The sequence below is a fragment of the Mobula birostris genome, chromosome 10 (genome assembly GCF_030028105.1).
Source record: "Mobula birostris isolate sMobBir1 chromosome 10, sMobBir1.hap1, whole genome shotgun sequence".
Taxonomy (NCBI): Eukaryota; Metazoa; Chordata; class Chondrichthyes; order Myliobatiformes; family Myliobatidae; genus Mobula; species Mobula birostris.
This window is the reverse complement of record NC_092379.1, coordinates 32,063,066-32,080,896: the sequence shown is the minus strand read 5'-3', so window position 1 is coordinate 32,080,896 and position 17,831 is coordinate 32,063,066. Positions and strand designations below refer to the sequence as shown.

The window sequence follows — 17,831 nt, the reverse complement described above, 5'->3', positions numbered from 1 at the left end:
CTAAGGTCATATGCAGCTTAGACTCAGAATCAGAATCAGGTTTATTAACACCAGCATGTGACGTGAAATTTGTTAACTTAGCAGCAGCAGCAGTTCAATGCAATGCATAAAGTAGAACAAAAATAATAAATAAATAAATAAATCTTATTCAGTATACTTTATACAGTATTCATATATTGAATAGATTAAAAATCATACAAAAAACAGAAATACTATATATTTAAAAAAAGTGAGGTAGTGTCCATTTAGGAATCGGATGGCAGAGGGGAAGAAGCTGTTCCTGAATCGCTGAGTGTGTGCCTTCAGGCTTCTGTACCTCCTAGCTGGTGGTAACAGTGAGAAAAGGGCATGCCCTGGGTGCTGGAGGTCTTTAAATATGACCAAGGCGGGAGGAGAGAGAGCAGCGCGCCGTACGCGCGCAGCCTTCCGGTGAAGATGATATCCTATCCATTAAATAGGGGCCGTGGACAATTCTGATTTGATGGAGACAGACGTGAAAGCACGGAGGAACATCTGGAGAAATTCCTGAAATGCCAGTTCGCTGCTGTTGTTCGCTGCGCAATCGAGAATCTTCCGGAGGGAAGGCCTCAAAATCCCCGCCTTTGCCTGCTGCTGGCGATCAAGATTGAGGTTGAATCGTTCGGATAGAGATGGCGCTCAGTACTCGGTGTCGGAGGGCTGATCGGCGGCTCGAAGTTTTCGGACGACTCAGAGTCGGACTGTGGTCGGGCATGGCAAGGAGGGTTTTCTTCCTTCTTCCGTCTGCGTGAGATGTGAGACATTCGAGAGACTTCGAACTTTTTTACTGTGTCACGGACTGTTCTTCATCAAGTTATGGTATTGTTGCACTGTTGTAACTATATGTTATAATTATGTGGTTTTGTTCGTTTTTTCAGTCTTGGTCTGTCCTGTGCTTGTGATATCACACCGGAAGAAATATTGTATCATTTCTTAATGCATGCATTACTAAATGACAATAAAAGAGGACTGCGTGTCTTCACTATCTAAAAAAAATATGGACGCTGCCTTTCTGAGACACTGCTCCTTGAAGATATCCTGGGTGCTTTGTAGCCTAGTACCCAAGATGGGGCTGTCTACATTTACCACCCTCTGCAGCTTCTTTCAGTCCTGTGCAGTAGCCCCCACCCACCCCATAGCAGACAGTGATGCAGCTTAACATCACGTCACGGCCCTTGAAATCAATCCCACATTTGATGAATGCCAACACACCATAGGCCTTCTGTCAATCTGTGCAGTAGCTTTGAGTGTCCTATGGACACGGACCCCAAGATCTTACTGATCCTCCATGCTGTTAAGTGTCTTACCATTAATATTATATTCTTTCTTTAAGTTTGACTGACCAAAATGAACCATTTTACGCTTATCTGGGCTGAACCCCATCTGCCACTTCTCAGCCCAGTTCTGCATCCTATTGATGTCCCGCTGTAACCTCTGACAACCCTCCAGACTATCCACTTTTGTGTTATCAGCAAACTTATGAACCCACCCTTCTACTTCCTTATCAGGTTATTTATAAAAATCACAAAGAGAAGGGGTCCCAGAACACATCCCTGTGGAACACCACTGGTCACCGACCTCCATGCAGAACACGAACCATCCACAACCCCCCTTTGCCTTCCGTGGGCAAGCCAATTCTGGATCCACAAAGCAAGGTCTCCTTGGATCCCACGCCTCATTACTTTCTGAATGAGCCTCACATGGGGAACCTTATCAAGTGCCTTACTGAAGTCCATGTACACCACTTCCACTGCTCCACCTTCATCATCCACTCCTCTACCTTTATCTTGTTAAAAGATAATTAATCCTAGGAATGTGGGAGAACCCCTTGCTTTTCTTCCTGATAGATCCTGCTCAGCTGGGCTAAAGTCTAACACTTGCCCAGAAGACAGCTCTAATGCTGCACTTAAGATTTTTTTTAGATTATGAGGACACACAGTCCTCTTTTATTGTCATTTAGTAATGCATGCATTAAGAAATGATACAGTTCCTCCAGTGTGATATCACAGAAACACAAGACAGACCAAGACTGAAAAACTGACAAAAACCACATAATTATAACATATAGTTACAACAGTGCAAGCAATACCGTAACTTAATAGAAGAACAGACCATGGGCACGGTAAAAAAAAGTCTCAAAGTCTCTCGAAAGTCCCAACACCTCACGTAGACGGTAGAAGGAAGAAAACTCTCCCTGCCATGAGCTTCCAGCGCTGCAAACTTGCCGATGCAGCATCCTGGAAGCACCCGACCACAGTCTGACTCTTGAAGTGTCAAAGTTGAGTTCACTGCCTTGTGGGTGTAATTAGGTGGCCAGAAGTGCCTTTATCTCTGAGTAAATTGTGGTGGCGGTGGGAGAGGATGGAAGAGATGCCAAGATAGTCTTATAGCTTCACAACCACAGTAAGTTTGCTCACAGTTGTTACCTTCGGGAGACAACAGCCAATTCATACATGGTAGTGGGGCAGCAGCCTGCAGAACCTGAAACCATTGATCCATTAAAGTGGGTTAAAATCCCCTCCATGGGACTTGCGAGTTTAAATTCATTAAAGTAAGTCAAAGCTGAGTTTATTGTCATCTGCAGAAGTTCATGTGTGCACATTTACAATGAAAAACTTACTTGCAGTAGCAACACAGATGCATAGAATCAGATAAGCGACATTCACAAGGAAAACGTGCTATTTTTGTGAGACAGAACAGAATTAGATGAAGAAAGCAAAGTCCATCGCAGTGCAAGAAAGGTCAGTCACTTTAGGAAGGTGGGGTTCATCAGCCGTGGTTGGCAGCTCGTCTAGGAGAAGCAAGCTCTGACCTCAGAGCTCCGCTGCCTTGTGATTATACCTACTCAATGGGGAAGGCTTCGGGAGTAAACTCTGGGGGAAACATCCAGAGCTGCAGTCCCTAAGGCAGTCCTACATTGAGTTCAACACTGACTGGCAACTCCTGCCTTGCCGCTGTTCTTTGCCATTCCTTCAGCTGCGTGGAGAGCGGGAGTTGGCTGCACGGGCAACAGCTTCCTCTCCATGTTGTACCTATCTGGCTTGCATATCACGTAGACAGCTGGGGCACAGTATCAATGGTCGGCCCTGACCAATGGAGAGCCTCACTTATCGAAACATTAAATTATGGGTGAAATAGAAGCAGGGAAGTTGTTTCCGCTGATAAGTGAGACTGGCACCAATGGACCTAGCCTCAAGATTTGGGGGAATAGATTTAGGACAGAGTTGAGGAGAAACTGCTTTTCTCAGGGAGCAGTGAATTTGAGGAATTCTTCGCTCGGGGAAGCAGTAGAGGCTTCCTCATTAAATATATTAAATACACAATTAGATAGATTTTTGCATAGCAGGGAAATTAAGAGATTTTGGGAAAAGACAGGTAGATGGAGTTGTGTGCATGACCAGCTCTGAACCAGATAGTTGAAGGAACATAGCTGTTGTTGAACCTGGTGGTGTGGGACTTCAGGCTTCTGTACCTCCTGTCCAATGGTAGCCGCGAGAAGACGGCATGGATCTTTGATGATAGATCTGATAGATGTTGATAGTAGATGTGATAAATGTAGATGTGTAGATGTGATAGATATTGATGGTAGATGTGATAGATGTAGATAGTAGACGTGATAGATGTATTGATGGTAGATGTGATAGATGTTGATGGTAGATGTGATAGATGTTGATGGTAGATGTGATCGATGTATTGATGGTAGACGTGATAGATGTTGATGGTAGACGTGATAGATGTATTGATGGTAGACGTGATAGATATTCATAGTAGATGTGATAGATGTGTAGATATGATAGATATATTGATGGTAGACGTGATAGATATTGCCTCCTTGAGGCTGCACCTCCTGTAGGTACTTGCAGTGGTGGGGAGGGACATGCCCGTGATGTGTTGATATAGGTGTACATAAAAGCTATTCTCTGCAGTTTCTTGCAATCCATTCAGCCTCATGCGTGACCAGAAGACAAATCAGGATTGGAACTGGAGGTGGTGGGCGGACTGAGTTGAAATTAGTTCAGCCTGAAGTAAAATGTGTGTGTAGGCCGCAGCCCTTCCTCCTTGGCGTTTGAGACATTGTTTGGCTCTGAGCCCAGGGGAAAGCAGTTATTAATAATTATTATTCTATTGACATGTTTGCCAATTGGAGCTCTGCTTCCTAGCTGTTCTCCTGCCATGGTTTCATTATACCGTTTATTTCCATTCCCCCACCTACCACCCGTGAAAACAACATGGACGGCACTGTGCCGCAGCAGGTAGAGACACTGTCTGATGGTGTCAGAACCTGGGTTCCATCTTGACCCAGGGTACTGCCTGTGTGGAGTTCACACGTTCTTCCAGGGGTTCCGGTTTTCTCCCACATCACAAAGGTCTGAACGTTCGGGCGTTAACTGGCCGCTGCAGATTGACCCTAGTGTGTAGGTGAGGCGTGGAACCTGAGGGGAATCGATGAGATTGTGGGAGTAAAACCCATGGACTGGCCTAAATGGGTGTTTGATGGTCAGCATGAATTCTGTGGGCCAAATGGCCTGTTTCTGCTCTGTGTTCCTCAGTTGCCTTTGTCCACAAGGCTTCCAGTTGACTCCTTAGATGCTGGAGCCCAGTCCCAGGACACACACAGAATGCTGGAGGAACTCAGCAGGTCTGGCAGCATCTGGGAAGAGGAATGAACAGTCAACATTTCGGCCTGAAACATTGACCGTTTATTCCACACTCCATAGATGCTGACTGACCCGCTGGGTTCCTCCAGCAATCTGCGTTGTCTCCTTTCTTTTGGAAAGACCAGTTTCCAAAATTAGTGACAAGGATATTGGGAATTCTGGTAGCCAAGGTTGAATGACTGGAAGACATAGGGGCAGGATTAGGCTGTTCAACCCATCGAGTTCACTCCATTGTTCCATCATAGCTGAGTTTTTCAATCCCATTCTCCTGCCTTCTGTCTGTAATCTTTATCACCCTTACTAATCAAGAACTTATCAACCTCCACTTTAAATATACCCAATGACTTCACCTCTACAACTGTCTGTGGCAATGAATTTCGCAGATTCACTACCCTCTGGCTAAAGAAATTCCTCCTCATCTCTGTTATAGAGGGACATTCTTCCGTTGTGAGGCTATGCCCACTGGTCCTAGACTCCTGCTTTATTGGAAACATTCTCTTCCCGTCCACTCTATCCGGGCCTTTCAATATTCGGTCAATTCATTGAGATACACTGCAGGAGAACAGACTCTTTGCCCTCTCTGTCCTTGCCAACCAAGATAGGTAGTTGACCTTACCCACATTTTGTCCTCCTTAATCTTTCCTATCCATTAGCTTTTAATTGTTATCATTCCTGCCTCAACCAATCTGGTAGCTGGTTCCATCCTCTCTGTGAAAAGCCCTGCCCCTCAGGTCCCTGTTAAACCTTTGCCCCCTCACCTTCACAGTTCAAAGTAAATGTATTATCAAAGTGGGCATATACTAGCTTGAGATTCATTTTCTTGCAGGCATTCGTGGGAAAAATAAACCCATGCACAGTTGGCTTTAGACTTTCTTATCCTGGGAAAAAGATGGTGACATTCACCTTATCCACACGTTATCATTTTATAAATCTTTAAAAGGTCACCCTTTGGTTTAGTTTGCTACGGAGAAAACAGTCCCAGCATTTGCAGAATCTCCCATTTGATTGTTTTCTGTGGGTATCCAGGACCCCACCTTGAGATATTAGAAACATACAGTTATAAGAGGCTACTTTATTAGGTACACCCATATACCTGCTCGATAATGTAAATATCTAATCAACCAATCACGTAGCAGGAACTCAATGTATAAAAGCATGCAGACATGGTCAAGAGGTTCAGTTATTGTTCGAACCAAACATCAGAGTGGGGAAGAAATATGATCTAACTGACTGACCGTGGAATGGTTGTTGGTGCCTGATGGGGTGGTTCTGAAGGGGTAGGGGGGGGAGAATATCAGAAACTGCTGATCCCTGGGATTCTCATGCACAACATTCTCGAGAGAATTCAGAGTATGGTGTGAAAAACAAAGAAAAGCACCCAGAGAGTGGCAGTTCCGTGGGTGAGAATCGGAATCGGAATCAAGTTTATTATCACCGGCATGTGACAAAAAAAATTGTTAACATAGTAGCAGCAGTTCAATGCAATACATAATATTAGAAGAGGAAAAATAAATAAATAAAATAAAAATAATAAATAAACAAGTAAATCAATTACGTATATTGAATAGATTTTTTAAAAGTGCAAAATCAGAAATATACAGATTAACAAAAAGTGAGGTGGTGTCCAAAGATTCAATGTCCATTTAGGAATTGGATGGCAGAGGGGAAGAAGCAGTTCCTGAATCGTTGAGTGTGTGTCTTCAGGCTTCTGTACCTCCTACCTGATGGTAACAGTGAGAAAAGGGCATGCCCTGGGTGCTGGATGTCCTTAGTAATGGACGCTGCCTTTCTGAGACATTGCACCCTGAAGATGTCCTGGGTACTTTGTAGGCTAGTACCCAAGATGGAGCCGACTAAATTTACAACCTCCTGCAGCTTCTTGTTAATGAGAGAGATCAGAGGAGAATGGCCAGACTGCTTCAAGCTGACAGTAACTCAAATAACTACACGTTGTGACAGTGGTGGGCAGAGGAGGATCTCTGAAAGGAGAACGGAACAGACCTTGAAGTACAACAGCAGAAGATGACACTGTGTTGCTCTCCTGTCCCTAATGAAGCAACCTCTGAGTGTCGATAGGGTCTATGATTTGAGTCTCTTACCCAGTGGGCGATATCTCATCCTAGAGGGTGTAGCTTTATGGCTGCAGGGGGGGATGTTTAAAGGAGAAGTGCAGGTTAAGTTTCTTCTTAAACGGAGAGTGATCCTTTCCTGGAATTCCTTGCCGACGGAGATGCTTAGGAGGTATTTGAACAGGCAGCGAATGGAAGGATACAAATAGAGACGGAGAGGATTAGTTAGACGGCATTATTGCTGTTACAGACACGATAGACTGGGTGGCCTGCTTCTCTGCTGCAGTGTCTGATGTTGCAGATGAAGGTCTCCTTTCTAGTCCGAAGACAGGAGGAGGAAAACGTTGTGTGTTTATGGGGCCTTTCCTCACTGCAGGATGTCCCAAAGTCCTTCACAACCACCCAGCTGTGGTCGCAGTTGTGAAAGAGGGAAATGTGGCAGCCAGCTTCTCCACAGCACTGTCCCATAAACAGCAATTTGAATATAAGCAACTCAATTATTTTTGGTTGGTTCATTGATCTCCTTTGACATAAAGCAATCAGCTACCTGAATCACTGATATTTCATGCAGAGAGCAGCTCCTCCGGGAGGTCAATGCTCCTTCAGCCCTGCCAGGCAACCTTTGTATCGTGAAGAGCTCTAGCCCACGACCTCCGAACCAACCGCAGGTGTGGGGAGGTGAAGGACTTCAATCTCAGAAGGTTGTAGGCCTTGGCACCCTGGCAGAAATGGTCCTTCAATGTGAGGCTGTGGCTGGGTTGGTTCTCAGAGATTTGGCAGCCTCCGGTCTTCTCTCCACCCCTGCGTGGCTACTGAGCTCCTCTCGTAACACTTCGAGAACCTCACCTCAACAAAATTAATCAAAAGCCTCTTTATTGCCTTCTATGTTGTACTGAATATTCCATCTTTGTCTCTTCTTCCCCCCCATTCCCCACCTTTCTCTCTTATCCAGCTCTTCAGAGAGGTGCGGATTATGAAGTGCTTGAATCACCCGAATATTGGTGAGTGTCTTGGACGGGCTGGTGGTGGGTTAGGGTTGGTTAAAGAGTTATAAGTACCTTCTTCAGCTTTAATCTCTCAGGCACTTTACACCCTTAACATCCCCATCACCTAACCATACGTCTTTGGAATGCAGAAGGAAACTGGAGCACCCACAGGAAACCCACACGGTCACGGGGAGAACGTACAAACTCCTTACGGACAGTGGCAGGAGATTAATCTCTATCAATGGCACTTCAAGTGTTGTGCTGACTGCTGTGCCACAGTACCCCACCCATCTCCATCACAGTTTTTGCTCTGATTTGCCCCTGCTGTGTGGGTGAATGGTGCCATCTTGGGGAGATGATGAGAACATCATTGGGAGAACAAGCCACAGGGAGTGAGGAACGGGATTGATCCGAGGGCTGGCAGCAACTCAATGGACCTAGTTTACAGGGAGTATAAATGCTGACTTTTTGTGTGAACCTCTGCTTGACCCCAACTATGACCCTTAGCACTGGTCAGCATTATAACACACACAGAGTTCTGGAAGAATTCACCAGGTCAGGCAGCATCTATGGAGGGAAATGAAGAGGACAATGTTTCAAGACGGGAAAGAAAGGGGGCAAGAGCCAGAGTAAAAGGGAGGGAAGGAGGAGCACAAACTGCATGGTGATAGGTGAGGAGGGAAGGTGGGAGAGGGGGAGGGGGAAGGAAAGGAATGATTTTGGAACCTGGGAGGTGATAGCTGGAGAGGAAAAGCTCTAAAGAAGAAGTAATCCAACAGTGGATTCCATCTTGGCAGTGGGCAAGGGAATACAGGGGTGGAGGTGGGGAACTGGACGGAGGGTGATGTAGGAATCCAACAGTAGGTTCCATCTTGGCGGTGGGCTAGGGAGTATGGGGTGGAGGTGGGGAACTGGAGGGAGGGTGATGGAGGTGACAGGCAGTTTGTGAGAATAGAAGGAAGGGAAAAAGTAGGGATAAAGTGGCCAAAACAATAAGGAAAAAAAGTGACCATCCAGACAATTACTGCAATTTATTTATGAAATTAGTTGAGATTATTCTCATGCCGCAGTTCAGTCCGGGGCTCGGGGCTCAGAGCTCAGGGGTCCGTATTGTTAATTTTCTCTTGCTGCAAGTCCAGCCAGTTCAACGATTAATAATTGTATTTTCTTCCCCCTCTAGTGAAGTTATTTGAGGTGATTGAATCAGAGAAGACTCTCTACCTGGTGATGGAATATGCAAGTGGAGGTAAGACAGCAAGTCTGACTCTATATTATGCTTGAAAATATTGCACGTTGAAGCTCATCCCAAGCTGTGGGGGCACCTCTGGACCTTTCACAGAAGGAGTCATTGTCAGTAATTGACCGCATTTCTGGAGGTTAAGTCATGTGACCTCCCGTGAGCAATACCCCGCCCCCAAGCTCCCTCCATTGGTTGCCTGGCACATCCTTCAGCCTTCCAGCCACTAATCACAGTCAGATTATGCAGCGTGGAAACAACCCATCCATGCTGACTGCCGGAACAAGTCCCATTTGCCTGCATTTTGTTCACATCCCTCTAATCTTTTCCTGACCATAACCTTGCCAAATCTGTTTTAAACATTGAACTCTACACCTCAAGTGCAATCATGAAGAGGGAGTGGCGCCTGGGTTTAAAGATGAGAGATTAGTTTTATTTGTTGCATGTACACAGAGTGAAATATGTCGTTTGCATCATTGACGAACACAGTCCAAGGGGATGTGCTGGGTGCTATGCTTCTGGCACCTACATGCCATGCCCTCAGCTTATTAACCCTAACCTGTACAAGGAAGGAGACCAGAGCACTCGGAGGAAACCCACACAGTCACAGGGAGCTCATACAAACTCCTCAAAGACAAGAGCAGGACTTGCAGCTGGATCGTTTGTTTGCTGGTGCTGTACAGCATTATCCTGACCGCATAGCTCCCTAAACGGAATGATGACCTTTTTTTGTTGCCTTCTGTGGTGCTTTAGGCTCTTGTCTTAGATTATTAGTCTGTGATAATGAAGACAATGTTAGCATTCACTTTGAAGAGGGCCAGAATATAAGAGCACAGTACTGCTGAGTTGATCAGACCACATTTGGAATACTGTGAGCAACTTTGGGCCCAGTATCTAGGGAAGTTTGTGCTGACGTTGGAGTGGGTCCAGAGCAGAGACAGTTTACAAAAATGATTCTGAGCATGAAAGAATTGATATATGAGGATTGTTTGATGTCCCTGCCTGTACTCACGAATGTTCAGAAAGATGAGAGGAGAATCTGAGTGAGACGTTCCATATACTGAAAGGCCTGAGCAGAGAGAAGAATGTGGCGAGGACATTTCCACGAGCAGGCGAGTCAAGAAAATGAGGGCCCAACATCAGAATAAAGGGATTGCCCTTTAAAACTGAGAAGAGTAGGAATTTCTTTATCCTGAGGGTGGTGAATCTGTGGAATTCGTTGCACAGAGGCCTGTGGAAGCCAGTCATTGGATGTACTTAAAATGTTCTTTATTGGTGGGGGCGGGGGGGATGGGGGTTAAGGGTCATGGGGTGAAGGTGGGCGAATGGAGTTAAAAAGAAGTCAGCAATGATGGATTGACAGCACAGACTAGATGAGCCAAATAGTCTCATTCTGCGCCTATATCTTTTGGTATTAAATTGTCCTTTTGCTAAGGACATTGCAGACCCTTTTAGATCCTATTTACCAAATCAATAACACCCCTCTTCATTTGGCAGTTAAGTAATTTGCTTAACGTAAATCACAGCCATATGAATATTTGGATTTATGTAAATTAGCTGCTGGCACTGCACATGGTTGGTTGGTAATCAAATGTGAAAATGAGCTGATGATGTCAGCTGGTTTCCAGGGAGATGTTATCCACCAATCAGAATGTGATCTGCTTCTGTAGGTGGCAGAAAAAAGGAAGTCTGCTTGTGGGCGCTGAGCATCTGTGCCAAGGCGATTGGCAGCTGCCACTGAGGCTCCTGTTCCTTAGCTCAAGGCCTATTGCTCTTGGAGGTCACCATGTGCTAATGCACAAGATGGAGGTCTCAATTCAGTTCTGGACCTGGACATTGGGTGGGTTGGGTACCACAGTCACTGGCTCCTTCACTAGCTGTTCCCAGGTGATGTGGGTGAGTCGAGGAAGGAATGAGGGTGAGGGTGGAGAAGGGATGGAGTGGGTTCAGCAGGGTGTGGGGAAGGAAGGTGAAGTAGCATTGGGCAGAACTAAACTGATTCAGACCAAGACCCATGAGTCAGTGGGCACCGAGACCCCGGTAGTATAACGTTAGTGTAACACTGTTCCAGAACCAGGGTCCTGGGTTCAATTTTGTTGCTGCCGGCAAAGAGTTTTTACGTTCTCCCTGTGACCCTGTGTTTTTTCTCCTGGTGCTCTGGTTTCCTCCCAAATTCCAAAGACGTATGGGTTAGTAATTGGTCATGTGGATGGCAGGCTCGCTGGACTGGGGGGGTACTGTTACCATGCTGTATCGCTAAAGAAAATAAAATATTTACTGGACCTTGATCTTGTTGCCAGGGTGTCTTTCTTCACACAGTTAGGCTGTGGAACGTTTCCCACCCACTCACTAGTATCCCCACTCTCTGGGCCAGGATTCAATGGGAGTAGGGCAGAGAAAGACCATGCAGACTTGGTCCCCATTCCCCATCCTGGGTATTTGAAGAGATTTCACTGATGTAACTCCCCTCCCTCTGAATCCTGCTGTTGTTCATCTCTGTGAAGGCTCTGCCTGCTCGTGGCCAATTGGTAGGTTGTCCTGATGAAAGGTCTTGGCCCAAAACTTACTTAACTACATCACCCCTACAGGTGCATTGGCTCCTGACAGCAACCCTCTGTCCTGGGCCAGTCTTTCAGGTTGTCCCCAGGTATAGTCCATCTAGATGAAGATCCTTCCTTTCCCAGGAATGTCTGTGGAGCTTCTATTGGCCTTTCTGAAGCTCTGGGTTTTTATGGGATGGATTGCTAGCCCCATTCCCTACCCTCTTTCTTCTGCAGCCGGGCTTCAGCTTGTTCTTGGCGGGGCTTTGGTCCAAAATATCGACTGTTTGTTCCTCTCCGTAGATGCCACTGGCCTGCTGAGTTCCTCCAGCATTTTGTGTGTGTTACACCAGAAGGTTACCAGGCTAGGTAATGCTCAGCCAGGAAACAGTGAGGTCTGCTTCCTACCTGCGGCATTTTCACAGCCAATACAGACAAGAGTGTTGGGAAGCAAAAAATTTGAGGCTGGTCCAGTTGTTCATCAGGCCTTTCTCCTGGGTCACGATTGGTGTACAATCTGCTGGAAGAACTCGGCATCTGTGGGGTGTGGGAGTTGTAGACCTGATATACCAACAGTTCCTTCCCTCCACCCACAGTTGCTGCTCAACGCGTTCTCTTCCAGCAGATTGCTTGTTACTGCAGATTCCAGCGTCTGAAGTCTCTGCTGTCACTGTGGTCAGTGTGGCATCTGGTTCTGGCTGTGGACTGTTGACTAGGAAGGACCTTGGCGGGAGATGGAGGACAGTAACTGTGTGTTTTCCTGTTCCAGGTGAAGTGTTTGACTACCTTGTGTCTCATGGGAGGATGAAGGAGAAAGAGGCCAGGGCCAAGTTCCGACAGGTACACCTGCTCACCACCAAGGTTGTTGTTGAATGTTAATGTCTGATGTTCCTTTCCCATTGTAGTCATCAAGCTAACCCACCCTTCCCAACCATTCCTAACTCACTCTCCACCATATCCTGCTCTCTCCCTACCAATTCCCCCTTCATCCCCGTCTCTCCCTATCTCTCGCTGTCTCACCTCATTCCATCACTCATTCTCTCTGCACATTCCCTCTTGAATTCTCTCCCATTCTTTCTCTCTCTCTCTCTCTGGTATGCTCTCTCATTCTCTCACTCCTCTCTCACTCTCTCCCACAATCTTTCTCACTGTCTCATGCTATCTCTCGCTTGCTCTCACACTTCCTCACACTCTCTCTTCCTCACACACTCACTCTAACTCATTCTCTCACTCACTCTCTCTCTCACTCTCTTTCTCACTGACTCTCTTTCTCTCACTCTCCCACTCCCACTCTCTCCCTCTTCCCCTCACTCCCCCTCCCCTCTTCCCCTCTCCCCCTCCCCCTCCCTCCCCCTCTCTCCCTCCCCCTCTCCCCTCTCCCCTCTCCCCTCTCCCCCTCTCCCCCTCTCCCCCTCTCCCCTCTCCCCCTCTCCCCTCTCCCCCTCCCCTCTCCCCTCTCCCCTCTCCCCTCTCCCCTCTCCCCTCTCCCCTCTCCCCTCTCCCCTCTCCCCTCTCCCTCTCCCCCCCTCTCCCTCTCCCCTCTCCCCCCTCTCCCCCCTCTCCCTCTCCCCCTCTCCCCTCTCCCCCTCTCCCCCTCTCCCCTCTCCCCTCTCCCCTCTCCCCTCTCCCCTCTCCCCTCCCCCTCTCCCTCTCCCTCTCCCTCTCTCCCTCTCCCTCTCTCCCTCTCTCCCTCTCTCCCCCTCTCCCTCTCTCCCCCTCTCCCCCTCTCCCCCTCTCCCCCTCTCCCCCTCTCCCCCTCTCCCCCTCTCCCCCTCTCCCCTCTCCCCCTCTCCCCCTCCCCCTCTCCCTGTCCCCCCATCTCCCCTCCCCCATTCTTTCCTCTCCCTCCCCTTTCCTCTCCCCCCTTACCTCTCCTCCCCCTCCCCACCTTTCCCCCTCAGGTGTGGGTAGATGTGTGCAGGTAAGCTCTGAGGTTGCTGTGGGAGATGTGTCAGGGACAGGACGGGATGGGTAACACTCTAACTGCTGTCTGACCTCTCTTGCAGATCGTGTCGGCAGTGCAGTACTGCCACCAGAGAAACATTGTGCACCGGGACCTGAAGGTAGGCACCGGGGTCCCCTTGCCCCCCTGCTGCCAATCACCTCCGTTCACTGACCTCTTACCAAGATGCAGGCCAGCAATGCTATACCGTTTGCATGCAGCGGAGCCCTCCTGCTCCTGGCCCAGTTGTGCACAGAAAGATCCCGTAGGGAGCATCGTGGGCGTGAAAGTGTCTTGCAGTTTTTTGGAGCACGTAGCCGAAGGTGCCAGGATTAGGCAGGATTTGGAGAACCTCCCCCCTCCCCCCACCCTCTTTTGATGGCAGGGTTGGGGGTTTCCTCTTTAGGCTTAATGCTCTGCACAGAAAATGGCATCTCACTCCCAGGACACGAAGCCACACAACCTTAGAAAAAAGATTAACAAGTAGCTTTACACTTAGTGGCCACTTTATTAGGTACGTCTGCTCATTAATGCAAATATCTAATCAGCCAATCGTGCAGCAGCAGCTCAATGCATAAAAGCATGCAGACATGGTCAAGAGGTTCAGCTGTTGCTCAGACCAGACATCAGAATGGGGAAGAAATGTGACTTTGACTATGGAATGATTGTTAGTGCCAGACAGAGAGGTTTGAGTATCTCAGAAACTCCTGATTTCCTGGGGTTTTCACCCACAATAGGCTCTTGAGTTTACAGAGAATGGTGCAAAAAACAAAAAAACATCAGTAAGCACAGTTCTGTGGGTGAAAACACCTTGTTGGGCTGGCTGGTGTCACAATGACATCAATGCCAAACTTTGGAACAAAGGTTCCCGGGTTCGAATCCAGTCGGGGCTGCTCCCGAGTACGCTTTCCATCTGTGTCAGGTTGAATGCCGAGATTGCAACTCGACCTCGTAAAATAAAGGGAAAAATGCTGCGAAATGTCTGTGTGAGGAGTGGTGTGCCACACAGTCTCTCTCTCTCTCTCTCTCTCTCTCTCACCCCGCGCCTTGTAAAGGCATGAACAAAGATATCGTCCCGCCAACATTGCACACACACGCAGACGCACACACCAAAAAAAAAAAAGAAAACAGCTTGTTAATGAGGGAGGTCAGAGGAGAGTGGTCAGACCGATTCAAGCTGACTAACTCAAATAACCACAAGTTACAACAGTGGTGTGCAGAAGAGCATCTGTGCATTCCTGTACCTGATAAAGGTTCCACTTAGTGTATTTCTCACTTGTACATCAAAGCGTTCCGTGGAATATATTATTTCGGACCAGCACAGTCCGAAGATACAAACTCCTCCAAGCAGCAGCGCGAATCGAACACCAACCGGTGATCACGGCGGCTCTGAGGTGTTGCACTAACCGTTATGCTACCTGCAGGGTCGGAAACGTGACCTCAGATGGTGATGGTAAATATTTCCCTGCCCCGGTAATCTCCAGCTCACCGCAACCCTTAGACAGATGGTTGAATGAACAGATCTTGTGACGGCCTCACCAGTTTTGGACAACGACTTTGCCCGGATTCTGCCACTGCTCCAATGGCCCATTGTGCTGAGCTCTGTAATGACTTCTCAAATCCTCTCCAACCTTCTTTCAATGTGATCAATTGAACCCCCCCCCCACCCCTCTCCCCATGTACCCAGAGACCAGGTTCAGACTCAAAGATAAATCCTAGACACAAGAAATTCTGCAGATGCTGGAAATCTTCCTCTGGCATTTTGTGTGTGTGATGCTCGGACTTATAGCAAAGTGGTGAGGATTGGATTGTTTTTGTTCATTGTCTGAGGTGATATAGAAATGCCAGATGTTGTTGTACTGTATCACTGTGAACAAAGTCAGCAGGGACTGGGATCGAGTCAGGCCCCCACAGGGTGGCTGTGGCTTTGCCAGCAGTGTCTCAGGTGGGAATTCATCAGGAGAGGACATTTAAAGCTAATTGTTTCCCATTCCTCCTATCCCTCCTCCCTCCTACCCCTTCTCCTCTCCTCCAATCTTACCTCCTGCTCCTCATACCTCTCCACTCCTCCCCTCTTCCCTCAATCCCTCCTTACTTCTCCTGCTCATCACTCCCCTCCCCTCCCTTGCCCATTCCCCCATCCCCTCTCATTGCCCCTCCCATGCCTCCCCTCAACCCTCTTACCCCTCCCCTTATTCCTCCCCTCACCCCTCTCCTCTCCTTCCCCTCCCCTCTCTTCTCTTTCCCCTGCCTCGCCTCTCCTCCCCTCCCTTGACCCTACCCCTGCCCAGGCCGAGAACCTTCTCCTCGATGCCGACTGCAACATCAAGATCGCGGACTTTGGCTTCAGTAATGAGTTTCAGTACGGCAGCAAGCTGGACACCTTCTGCGGGAGCCCCCCATATGCTGCCCCCGAGCTCTTTCAGGGCAAGAAGTATGACGGTCCCGAGGTGGATATCTGGAGCCTAGGGGTCATCCTCTACACACTGGTCAGCGGATCACTGCCCTTCGATGGTCAGAACCTGAAGGTGGGACATGGAGCCCGTGTGGCAGGCATTTGGGTTCGAGGGTCCTCTAGCCCCACTTCCCTCAGTGTGTGCACCTCCCCCTCACCACTGGCCTTGTCCAGAAAGCCGGGATAAGTGGGAAGCCTGGTAATATAGAGGTTGGGGGGGGGGGGAGAGAGAGGAAATGGGTGAGGGATAGAAGGAGAGGTGAGGAGGGAGAAAGAGCAGCTCTGTCTCATTCTGGCACTGTCTGTGTGGAGTGTGCATGCTCTCTCTGAGACCACATGGGTTTTTCCCAGTGCTCTGGTCTCTTCCCATGAGGTGTCCACCAGACGTGTGATTAATCTGCCGCTGTAAGTTACCTAAGCACGTAGGTGAGGGGTAGAGTTTGTGGGGGGGGGGGGGGCGCGGGGGAAGTTGATGGGAGCATGGGGAGAATATAATGAGATTCAGGTAAATAAAGATAGGAGCAGAATTAGACCATTTGGCCCATCAAGTCTGCTCTGCCATTTTATTGTGGCTGGTTTATTTTCCCTCCCAACCTCACGCCTTCGAGTAAAATAAATAGGCATCCGTTAGTCTCGTGAGACCATGGATTTGCACCTTGGAAGGTTTCCAAGGCACAGGCCTGGGCAAGGTTGTGTGGAAGACCGGCAGTTGCCCATGCTGCAAGTCTCCCCTCTCCACACTACTGATGTTGTCCAAGGGAAGGGCACTAGGGCCCATACAGCTTGGCACCAGTGTCATCGCAGAGCAATGTGTGGTTAAGTGCCTTGCTCAACACGCTGCCTGAGCCAAGGCTCGAACTCACGACCTTTAGATCACTAGACCGAGGCCTTAACCACTTGACCATGTGCCAACACTCACTCCTTTGAAGCCCTGACTAATCAAGAACCTTTCAACCTCCACTTTCAATATACCCAAAGACTTTGCCTCCACAAACGCCTGTGGCTGTGAACACCAAAGGTTGACCATCCTCTGGCTAAAGAAATTCCTCCTCATCTCTGTTCTGGACTCTGCCTTCTGGTCTTAGACACTCCCACTTTCTTTCCTTTGTATTTTCAGTTTGTTGTCTTTTGCACACTGATTGTCCACCCTTTTGGTGTGGTCTTTCATTGATATCACGTTACTTTCATTAGTTGATTCTATTATGGTTATTGGATTTATTGAGTATGCCTGCAAGAAGTTAATGGTGACCTATGTGTTCTTTGCTAATAAATTTACTGAACCTACAGGTAACATCCTCTCGACATCCTAAGCCTTACAATAAATGGATGCATTGGTGTCATAGACTGATTACAGAAACAGGCTCTTCAGCCCATCAAATCCATGCCAACTCATTGCCCACATCCGGTCCCTATCCCCCTATCTAACTATTGGGATAATGGAGCTGGGAACTGGGCTGATTCCCACGTTGCTGAGGCTGATGCAGGAGGGAAGGGGTCTGCGTTTCCTTTGCACCTCTCACCTTCCTTTCTGGAGTGGGACCCCCGTCCCGATGCATGCAGTCAGATGCCAAGCAAGATCCCACAAACAGCCGCCTGACGACCCTCACACAGAGCAGCCCGTGCTGCTTGTGCTGTCCTTGACGTCGAGGGTTCAGCCTCTCTTGCTGTTGCCTCCTCAGGAGCTGAGGGAGCGGGTGCTCCGGGGGAAGTACCGCGTCCCCTTCTACATGTCCACTGACTGCGAGAACATCCTCAAACGCTTCCTCGTGCTCAACCCGGCCAAGAGAGGCACCCTGGAGGTAAGCCACACCAAACTAAACCCTGCTGGGCAACTCAGACTACTTGTGGAAACCAACCCTCTCCCTGGCTTGTCGGAATGTATTAGTGCTGGCTTACGGTGTCACGTAGAGCGAGCTGCAGAGAAAC

The 17,831-nt window shown here is 48.3% G+C and overlaps 1 protein-coding gene across 6 annotated transcripts in view; it reads left to right on the top strand.

Annotated features, from left to right (window-relative positions):
• The window catches only part of LOC140203940 (MAP/microtubule affinity-regulating kinase 4-like), a 123,536-nt gene that overhangs the window by 32,676 nt on the left and 73,029 nt on the right, over nucleotides 1-17,831 (top strand). For all 6 annotated transcript variants that reach the window (XM_072270116.1, XM_072270115.1, XM_072270114.1 and 3 more), the window contains exons 3-8: nucleotides 7,698-7,746; nucleotides 8,912-8,977; nucleotides 12,278-12,348; nucleotides 13,515-13,571; nucleotides 15,742-15,978; nucleotides 17,585-17,704. In XM_072270116.1, coding sequence (XP_072126217.1) covers nucleotides 7,719-7,746; nucleotides 8,912-8,977; nucleotides 12,278-12,348; nucleotides 13,515-13,571; nucleotides 15,742-15,978; nucleotides 17,585-17,704 — 579 coding nt within the window. In that variant the 5' untranslated portion in view covers nucleotides 7,698-7,718. The remainder of the gene's footprint in view (nucleotides 1-7,697; nucleotides 7,747-8,911; nucleotides 8,978-12,277; nucleotides 12,349-13,514; nucleotides 13,572-15,741; nucleotides 15,979-17,584; nucleotides 17,705-17,831) is intronic.